The 9,980-nt window shown below is 61.9% G+C and overlaps 1 protein-coding gene across 1 annotated transcript; it reads right to left on the reverse strand.

Moving 5' to 3' along the window:
- Window positions 1–1,493: 1,493 nt before the first annotated feature.
- On the reverse strand, window positions 1,494–6,059 carry SLC25A6 (solute carrier family 25 member 6). The gene is made up of 4 exons (XM_027533777.1): window positions 5,807–6,059; window positions 3,629–4,115; window positions 2,514–2,654; window positions 1,494–2,042 (listed from the first exon to the last, which is right to left on the reverse strand). The coding sequence occupies exons 1-4, from the start codon at window positions 5,915–5,917 to the stop codon at window positions 1,885–1,887; spliced, it is 897 nt and encodes a 298-aa protein (XP_027389578.1). The 5' UTR covers window positions 5,918–6,059; the 3' UTR covers window positions 1,494–1,884.
- Window positions 6,060–9,980: the final 3,921 nt, after the last annotated feature.

The following is a 9,980-nucleotide window of genomic DNA, read 5'->3' on the forward strand; positions in this document are numbered from 1 at the left end:
GACAGGTTCCTGACTCAGTCCGCCCTAGCGGCCGGGTCGGAACTGAGGACACCTCTGCCTGGCGGGTGCCAGGCTCAACCCCTTTTGGCGAGTGCTGGCTGATCCTTGGTCCCTGTTCCAGGTCAGCCAGTGTGGGCGGGGCGACCTTGGGGACAGCTGGCTCCAACTTCCTGTTCCCGGACTGACCTCACCTTGATCTGCAGATTATCAAAGCCCTGCCTTTTAAGCCAGCCTGGGGGTGGGGAGCTGTGGCTCGCCTGTGACCAGCAGACCACCCCCACCAGACCTCGCCAATGTCACCGGGTGCTGGCAGCTGCAAGTGGAGCCAAGGGACACCAGTGTGCACCCTCCTGAGGGCGCAGGCTGGTGAGGACCCCACAGACATGCTCCGACCCATGACACCCTGAGGAGGCCACATCCCAGACACTGACATGGAGCCAAGGGACACCTCTGTGTGCACCCTCCTGAGGGCGCAGGCTGGTGAGGACCCCAGACACGCTCCCTGACCCCTAAGGACACCCAGAGGCCGCCTCAGATCCAATCCCACGTCCCCCACGACCCTGACATCACAGTATTAGGGCTCGGGTTTCTGGAGAAATGTTTAGCTGCGTGGGGCTGGGGGGAGGGTGTGTGTGTGTTCTATCAGTCGTGTCTGACACCCCGTGGACTGTGGCCCTCCAGGTTCCCTGCCCGTGGGACCCTCCAGGCAGGAATACTGGAGTGGGTTGCCATATTCGTCTCCATGGGCTCTTGCCCACCCAGGGATGGAACCCAGGTCTCTGACATTGCAAGGGTGATAGGTGAGAGCCTAAAAGTTGGTGAAGAATCCACCTGCAATGCAGGAGACCTGGGTTGCGGAGATCCCTTGGAGAAGGAATTGGCAACCCGCGCCAGTCTTCTTGCCTGGACTCTCAGGCACAGACGAGCTTCTCAGGCTTCAACCCACGTGGTCATACAGCTCAGCAACCACACCAGCAGCAGGGAAGCCGCAGGATGCCCACCTTAGAGGGGGATCCCCAGTGAGCCCCGGGCATGGCGGCCACACAGCTGCCACCACCCTGGGATCCTGTGTGCTTAAACCCCAGCTGCAGTTGAGAAGGCTGAGTGCCCAAGGATTGATGCTTCTGAACTGTGCTGGAGAAGACTCTTGGGAGTGCCTTGGACTGCAAGGAGACCCAACCAGGCCATCCTAAAGGAGATGAGTCCTGGGTGTTCATTGGAAGGACTGATGCTCAAGCTGCAGCTCCCATCCTTTGGCCACCTGATGCGGAGAACTGACTCTTTGGAAAAGACCCTGATGCTGGGGAAGATTGAAGGCAGGAGAAGGGGACGACAGAGATGGTTGGATGGCATCACTGACTTGATGGACCTGACTTTGAGCAAACTCTGGGAGTTGGTGATGGACAAGGAGGCCTGGTCTCCCACCTGGAGACCCCATGGTCTGCTCGCTGACCGCCCCTCAAGGCCTCTCTGCTGAGACATGAGACCAGCGCCTCTGTGTCCTGATTTTATTGTCCGCAGCGGAAATGCCCGACGGAGAAACATAATCGCGCGTATTCGGCTGTGCAAAAGAGAGGATAGTGCTTAAGTACAAATGGAGACATGATTTTCTTAAATAAATACTTAAACACGGGTCGGTCCTACAAGCACCTGGAGTCTAGGTCTGGTGTGCGGAGCTGCCTCGACTGTGGACCCATGGAGAGCCCCCCGATTGCCCTCTCCCCCCACCCCAATCAACGCGTGGACCCAGGGCCGATGGTCCGCCGGCGAGGAGCCCCCGGCGCGGGGTGGCCCGGCCCCGGCGGGGACGCTGGAATTTCTCGAAGTCGGTGGTCCGTCACAGTGAGGGATGGCGCTAGGCGGTCGCGGCGGGCGGACGGGCGCCTAGATGACCTTCTTGAGCTCGTCGTAGAGGACCAGCACGAAGGCGCCGCCCATGCCGCGCAGAACGTTGGACCAGGCGCCCTTGAAGAAGGCCTTGCCGCCCTCGTCCTTGAGGATCTTCCGCCAGCAGTCCACGGTGCCCTTGTACATGATGTCGGCTGTGGGGAGACGGCGGGGTCACGGTGCGCTCGGACACGGCCCCGGGGAGACCCGGCACAGCTGCTGAGCCCCGGGCTGCCATCTGCGCGCCAGGAGGAGGTCTGAGCCATTTAGACGTGGCTCTGGGCACGCGCTCTCGGGAGGGGATCAAGCCCAGGACGCCACCCCCACGAGGCCCAGGGACGCCAGGTCAAAGACCGAGGGAGCTGCGGGCACGGACGGGCGCCCACGGCGGACCCCCATATCAGATCACAGGGTACCGGAAGGGCCCTGTGCCTGCCCCGCCCCATCCGCCCCCATGAGGCCCGGCTGCTTCTCTCTGGGACCAGACGCTGGCCCCCGCCTCTGCAGGAAGACACATGGCCGCCCCCGGGGCCCCAGCACCTCCCTGAGCCCGTCAGCGCTACCCTGAGCGGGCCGGCATGTCCTTCGCGCACCACCCCCCACCCCGAGCCGAGCGGAGCCGATACCTCCTTTGCGCCCCGACTGCATCATCATGCGCCGCCGCACGGTGTCGAAGGGGTAGGAGACCACGCCCGCCACGGCCGTCACGGTCTGCGCGATCATCCAGCTCACCACGATGTGCGTGTTCTTGGGGTCGGGGAGCATGCCTGCGGGGGCGGGGGGACACGGGGTGAGGCCCCGGGGCCGCCCACAGCTCCACATGCAGTTCCCAGCTCCACGGGGACACTAGCCGGAACGGACTGGGGTCAGCACACGCCCCGCCAGCCGGTGGGACGGGCCCAGCCGCCACGGAGGGGACGCTCTGACACCTGCTCCCCTGCAGAGGGCACCAGGCGGCCAGGCCTCCGGGGCGGCTCCCCTACAGGGGCTGGGATCGTGGTGGAGCCCACACCCCAACCAGAGGATGGAACTGCACGTATCAACGCTACCGTCTCTAACTGTAGGTATGTACAGGAAATCAAACATTTTACACATAAAACCTAGGTCAGAGAGAAACACTCTAACTCACTACAACTGGGGTCCCTTTAAGAACAGGTCAGGGCAGAGACACACACAGGGACGGGCACGTGAGGACTCGGGGCAGGCCGTCCACACGCCCAGGAGAGGTCTCAGGAGGAACCCGCCCCGCCCACACCTGGGTCGGACTCCAGCCTCCAGGACAGGGAGCAATAAAGCTGGGCTGCTTAAGCTGCTTTCTGCGCCATCTGCCCAGGCCAACCAGGAATTCCTCCTATCAACGGTGATGAATTTACATGTTGTATTCCTAACTCTCAGGAGCTTAGAATGTAGCTGTCTTTGGAGACCCGCCCGAGGCCAGGATCTTTCAAGAGAGAATGAAGGTAAAATGAGGTCACCGGGCGTGTCCTCAGCCGCCTGGGTTCTGGGGTCAGACAGACACACCCAGAGGGAGGAGCTCAGGACTCACGGAGTCCGAAGGCCCAGGAGAGAGCCCCGCCCACACCTGGGTCTCAGCCTCCAGCTGCCAGGGCTGGGAGCCCACAGCTATCAGCAGCTGAGGTGCCTACGCCCTCCCCCAGGACTAGGCCCCTGCCCCCAGGGAGCAGAAGGCCCCGGCCCTCCCGGGTGCCACCCCCGCCGCAGCCTCCAGCAGTGAGCTCACCCTTGGCGGTGTCGTAGATGCCGAAGTAGGCGGCGCGGTAGATGATGATGCCCTGCACCGACACGTTGAAGCCCTGGTACAGCCCGCGGATGCCGTCAGACTTGGTGATCTTCACCAGACAGTCTCCCAGGCCCCTGAACTCGCGCTCACTGCCCGACTTGCCCACGTCGGCCGCCAGGCGGGTTCGGGCGAAATCCAGCGGGTAGACGAAGCACAGGGAAGTGGCCCCGGCCGCCCCGCCGGAGGCCAGGTTGCCCGCAAAGTACCTCCAGAACTGCGTGCGCTTGTCCACGCCCCCCAGGAAGATCTGCTTGTACTTGTCTTTGAAAGCGAAGTTGAGCGCTTGCGTGGGGAAATAGCGGATGACGTTGGCCAGGTTGCCCCGCCAGAAGGACAGCACGCCCTGCTCCTTGGGGATACGCACGATGCAGTCCACGATGCCCTTGTACTGCTTGTCGGCCGCGATCTGCTTGCTCGCGTGCTGCACCTGGGGGGCGGCGGAGGGAGACACAGGGCTTTACCGGGGGCCTGGGCACACCGCCAAGACTTAGAGGAGATTCTGGTGAAGCTCAGACAGCTCTGAGCCACTGCTCCAAAGAGGTGAGGGAAAGGTCGGTATGGATGAGATTCTGGTCAACAGAAGTTCACACGAGCTAGCACGTATTTTTGCAGAGCGTTTCTTAGTCTCAAGGAGCATTTGTCACCGTGAAGGCTTTTAATGCTTTTTCAAACATGACAGACAGGGAAGCTTGGCGTGCTGCAGCTTGGGGCGGGGGTGAGGGGGAACAGGGCTTCTTCACCCAGGGCCTCAAGCAGGCCTCCATGACCACTTATAAAAAATACACAACCTGAGAGCGGCGAGTTAAGATCTGGGGCAAAACGAGGACTGCACCCCCGGGGGAGAGCACTTCGGATAGCTGAGATTGCTCCAAAGAGGAGAGACTGGATGGGATTCTGGTCAATGGGAAGTTCACAGAGCAAGCACAAATTTTCGCAGAGCCTGTCTCATAGCCTCAAGGAGCATTCGTCACCGTAAAGGTTTTTAGGCTTTTCTAAACATGATGGACAGGGAAGCCTGGCGTGCTACAGTCCATGGGGTCGGCAATGATGCGACACGCCTGAGCGACTGAACTGAAACATGAGGTGGGCAAGCAAAAAGTGGGCTCACCATCAGCCACTGGAAACATCTGTCTGATGACCTGGCCTGTCACTTTTTCCCAGAACCCGCATGCCTCACTCCTGCTCTCCACCCTGAAGTCCTTTCACGGGGTTTGAAGGTCAGCAGCACCTGATTTAATACTCATAGAGACGGCTCAGACGGTCAAGAATCACCCTGCAATGCAGGAGACCCGGGTTTAATCCCCGAGTCAGCAAGATCCGCTAGAGGAGGGCATGGCAACCCACTGCAGTATCCTTGCCTGGAGAATCCCATGGACAGAGGAGCCTGGCGGGCCTACAGTCCATGGGGTCGCAAAAGTCGGCGGACACGACTGACCTAGTACCGCTTCCAAAGGTAGACAGCAGGTGCCCACAAGAGCCAATTTGCACTTGACACCTGCAGAGGTCACCAACGACAGACGTCTCCTTAACAAGACATTTACACGGGGCCTTTAAGCTATCCTAGCATCCTTCCTGAGGAATCCTATTTTCTTTAGGGGTTGCGATCACATCGCAACGCTAATTCCACTGGCTCCCCATTTGCAAACAGACCAGCGCAGTTTATTCTGCGTCAGACCCGCGCAAACAAGTGCGAACAGTGGGCAAGAGGACCAGTACGACTACGAGAACTAAAGATCTTCCCCCGTCCACGGCCCAAGGGCACGGGACCCCACCCACAGCCTCGCAGGGTCCGTCCACGCGGCTCTCCCCGCGCACATGCGCACCCCAACTCTGCAGGCCCCAGGGCGCACGCGCGGAGGCCGCCCCCGCCGGCCTCCCGACGCGCATGCGGCCCCTCGCGCCCCAATGCGGACGTACGGACATCCCCGCCGGCCGCCCCCCGCGCATGCGCTCCCTCGCGGCGGTGCCCACGTGACGCGACCCCCCGGAAGCCAGCCGGGTCGGCCGCGCGCGGACAAAGCGGCGCGGCCTCCCCGCTTCCGGTCCCGGGGTCGCGCGCGCCCCCGAGCTCCCCGGGGCCTGGCGCCGGCGGCTGCGCGCCAGCAGCCTGACACGCACCTGCAGCAGGAGCTTGACGCGCTCGATCGGGGCAACGGCAGTCTTGGAGATGGCGGCGGCGATGCCCCCGGCCAGGAAATCCTTGGCGAAGGAGATGGCCTGTTCCGTCATGGCGGCGGGCGGAGAGCGGAGCGGAGGCGCAGAAAAGCAGAGAGAGAGCCGGAGGGTGGGCACCGTTGCCTCAGCCCTGCCGCCGCCGGGACCGAAAGGACGGGGCGGCCACCGCGCAGCCGCTAAGGAGCCCGCGCCCCGCCTCGCGGCCCCCGCGCGCCGCGCCCATTGGCTGCGCCGCCGCTCGGGCCCCGCCCCCTAGACGCGCGCCCCGCCCCCGCGCGGGCTGCCGGGAGCGGCGCGGCTCCCCGCCCCGTGGGTCCGTACGGCCGTGCCCATTGGCTGCGCCGCCGCCCCGGCCCCGCCCCCTGAGCGCGCGCCGCGCCCCCCCGCGGGCTGCCGGGAACTGCGCCTCGGCCCGCCCTGCGGCCTCCCGTGCGCCTCGCCTATTGGCTGCGCCTCCACGCAGGCCCTGCCCCCTGGCCCGCGCGTCTCACCGCGGGGCATATCGGGAGCCGCGCCCCGCCCCTGCGCCAAGCGTTCCCGGGGCGGGTCGCAGTGGGGTGCGTGGCGGCCACTTTGACCTTTTCAAGGTCATGCTTGGCCTGGCGGCGGCGACGGACAACAACGTCGTAGGGGACCGGCCGGGCTTTGCGGAGCCCCGCGCCCTCTCTTCTCCCAATCGTAGCACCGTACGCTCGGGTCCCCAGGCTCGTCCAGTCTGGCCGGTCCGATCGTTGGGGCCCCGGCTCCGCGCCGCAGACCCGCGAGTCCCGCCCGCGACCCCCACCCCCCAACCCAGCCCCCCCGAGAGGCCCTGATGACCCCTGGCGGCCTCCAGGCCCCGCCTCTCCCCGAGGGACGAGCGATGCAGTCTGGGTTCTGACCCAGCGTACGAGACCGCCCCGAACCCCGGCCGGCCCGGCTTCGGAGCAGTGTTTGCCTGTGCCCAGCCCGGGAGACCCGGGTCCGCCCACAAGAGTGTCCCCGGAGGACCCAGCGCCCCTCCGTGGGGTCCCCCAACCCTGACGACTCTGGGTACATTTGGGGGTCCCGGGATGGAGGAGGTCCGGCTGTCTTTCCAGGGCCCAGTGGGGCCCAGACTCGGGGTGTCCCTGTCAAGCCGGGCACTGCGACTTGGCGGCGGGGTGGGGGGGGGGTGTCTCCTAGAAGAACAGAGGCATGTGTGCTGGTTTCACAAGCTCACTGACAGGTGCACTCACGTGTGTGAATACGTGTGTCTACAGACATGCACACGTATGCAGCCATTGCACATGCCCACGCGCAGACATGTGACATACCACACGCGGCAGTATAGGCCCCTGCCTCCAAGGGCGTGTCCGGAGACCTTGATGTTTGGAAGGCCTGAACGCCTTATGCATGTGGTGTTCGCTCAGTCGTGTCCGACCCTTTGTGACTGTGGAATAAAAAAAAAGTATAACTTGAGACTTGTGAGTTAAGTTTTATTTGGGGCAAGATGAGGACTGCAGCCCTGGGAGGCAGCATCACAGATAGCTCTGAGAGACTGCTCCAGAGCCGCAGTGGGGGAAAGTCAATATATGAGGTTTTGGTGAAGGGGGAGTTCAATGCCACGAAACAGTTTACAAACGGTTTTTGTTAGTCATGAGGATCTGATGTCACCGTGAATGGATTTAGTGCTTCTCTAGGTATGAAGGACTGATGTTGAAGCTGAAAGTCCAACCCTTTGGCCATCTGATGGGAAGAGCTGACTTCATTTGAAAAGACCCTGATGCTGGGAAAGATTGAAGGCCGGAGGAGAAGGAGACGACAAAGGATGACATGGATGGCATCACTGACTCAATGGGCATGAGTTTGAGTAAACTCCAAGACTTGGTGATGGACACGGAGGCCTGGCATGCTGCCGTCCATGGGGTCGCAAAGAGTCAGACACTGACCTGAACTGGACTAGATACGAGGAGTTGCAAGGATTGAGATCATAAAATCTGTTCCTAAAAACATCCAACTAACTAAAGACCTGTCCCACCACATTCCCTGGAGCACAGAGTGCCTCACTCCACCCTGAACTCCCTCAGGGGTTGTTGCAGGTCCACAGCGATAGCAGCATGGGGTTCGATCTCCGTAGAGGCAGATGGCAAATTGCCTTTTTTGTTCAGTTGTCAGCAATGCTGTTTAAGTGCCAATTTGTAGTTGACACGACCCCGTAGACTTTAGCCCTCCAGGTTCCTCTGTCCATGGGATTCTCCAGGCAAGAATACTGGAGTGGGTTGCCATTTCCTTCTCCAGGGGATCTTGCCCACCCAGGGAGTGAACCCAGATCTCCCGCATTGCAGGCATGTTCTTTTCCCGTCTGAACCACCAAAGGAAAACCCTGTGAGCTCTTTGAGTTCAGTTCAGTCGCTCAGTTGTGTCCGAATCTTTGCGACCCCATGAATCGCAGGACGCCAGGCCTCCCTGTCCATCATCAACCCCCAGAGTTCACCCAGACCCATGTCCATCGAGTCAGTGATGCCATCCAGCCATCTCATCCTCTGTCGTCCCCTTCTCCTCCTGCCCCCAATCCCTCCCAGCATCAGTCTTTTCCAATGAGTCAACTTTATTGAATTATAAAGAACTAAACAGCACAAATCCTAAGGGTACTGTCCTGTGAATTTTCACAAAGCGAATGCCGAGGTGTGTCAGCAGCCAGGTCCAGAAAACAAATTCTTTGTAGCAACGCAGGTGCAAGAATTATTTCTTTATTTGCCTCTCTCTGCCCTGTTGCTCTTTTCGCTTTCTATCCCCTTCCTCTTTTTCTTTATGCCCCTCCCCCGACGTTGGCTCGGATGGTCAAGAACCTGCCTGCAGCCAGGTTTCGATGGCGGGGTGGGGAAGATCCCCTGGAGGAGGGCATGGCAACCCAAGTCTGGTATTGTTGCCCCGGGAAAGCCATGGACAGAGGAGCCTGGTGGGCTACAGTCCGTGGGGTCAGCAAGAGTCGGACATGACTGAGTGGCGCTTTCTTTGCTGTTTCTGTTGCTTCTTTCTTTCTCATCCCTGCCTCTCTGTCCTTTCTGCCGCCCCGCCCTCTTTCTCATGAGGGGGGCTCCTCCAAGTGCCACTGGACGGATGGATGCTAGGACTACTGACCCACGAGAGCCGAGACACCCCCCTTCCCCCCACCCCAGCCGGTCATTCATTTCTCCAGCCCCCGGTGTCCTGGCAGGAGGGCCTTCCTGAGTCCTCTTCCTGGGAGAGGCAGGGCCCCAGAAGGGTGGGGACGGATCAGGTCGCTGTCAGCGGATGAGGATCTCAGCGCGGGGTAGGGCCTTGGTGTTCTGGCATTTTCTGAGGCTTCACTGGGGCTGGTCTGGGGCCGGTCTGGGGCCTGGAGGACGGAGCTGGCTGGTGGCCCAGCCCGGTTCCGGCCGGCCGGGACCACACGGCGCTAGAAGAGAGGGCGAGGCCGGCCCGGGTTCTGGGCGGGGACGCGTCGCTGGCTCCGGGGCACGCCGGGTGAGGGAGGCATCCCTTCCGTGTGGGCGGGGCGGGACCCGGCGATGCTCATCACTGCCCGCTGGGCCAACGAGGACTTTCCAGCCGGAGCTGGTCCTTCAGGCTGCCAGGCCCTGGCACTCCGCACTTTGCTTTCAGAACCGGCGTTGGGCACCCCAGGACGGCTCTCTGCAGCCTCGGTGGTGGAGGCGGTTAACTCTACGCCACCCTGTCCCCTCCCCTATATGACGGACCTCCCCCTCCCTGGGGCCCTGCGTACATCCCAGGGGTCACCCCACCCCCGCCCCGACTCCTTTCCCCCAAGTCAGCAGCTTGCTGCCTGCGGGAAGGACTGAATGAATATGAAATCTGTCCTCGTTGCCAACTAGGGCGCAGAACGTGTTTCTCCTTTAAAAGCACTTCACGTGGGCCTTAGATGGGTGTGTACTCCCTCTGCGTGTTCTGGGAGGACGGACGGGTGGGGGGCATCGGTGGCCCAGGCCGTGTGCTCCCCTAACGGCTGACCCGGGAGGGCGGCAGAACCACAGACACCCCGGGTATTGGGGGAAAGACTGCACCCGTGGGATTTTCGATGGGGATGGTTAAGGGAGGTGGGATGGTGGATGGGGGTGGGGGAAGAAGGGCTTCTATTCCGGGACTCCGGGGGGCA

The sequence above is a fragment of the Bos indicus x Bos taurus genome, chromosome X, assembly GCF_003369695.1.
Source record: "Bos indicus x Bos taurus breed Angus x Brahman F1 hybrid chromosome X, Bos_hybrid_MaternalHap_v2.0, whole genome shotgun sequence".
In the NCBI taxonomy this organism is placed as follows: Eukaryota; Metazoa; Chordata; class Mammalia; order Artiodactyla; family Bovidae; genus Bos; species Bos indicus x Bos taurus.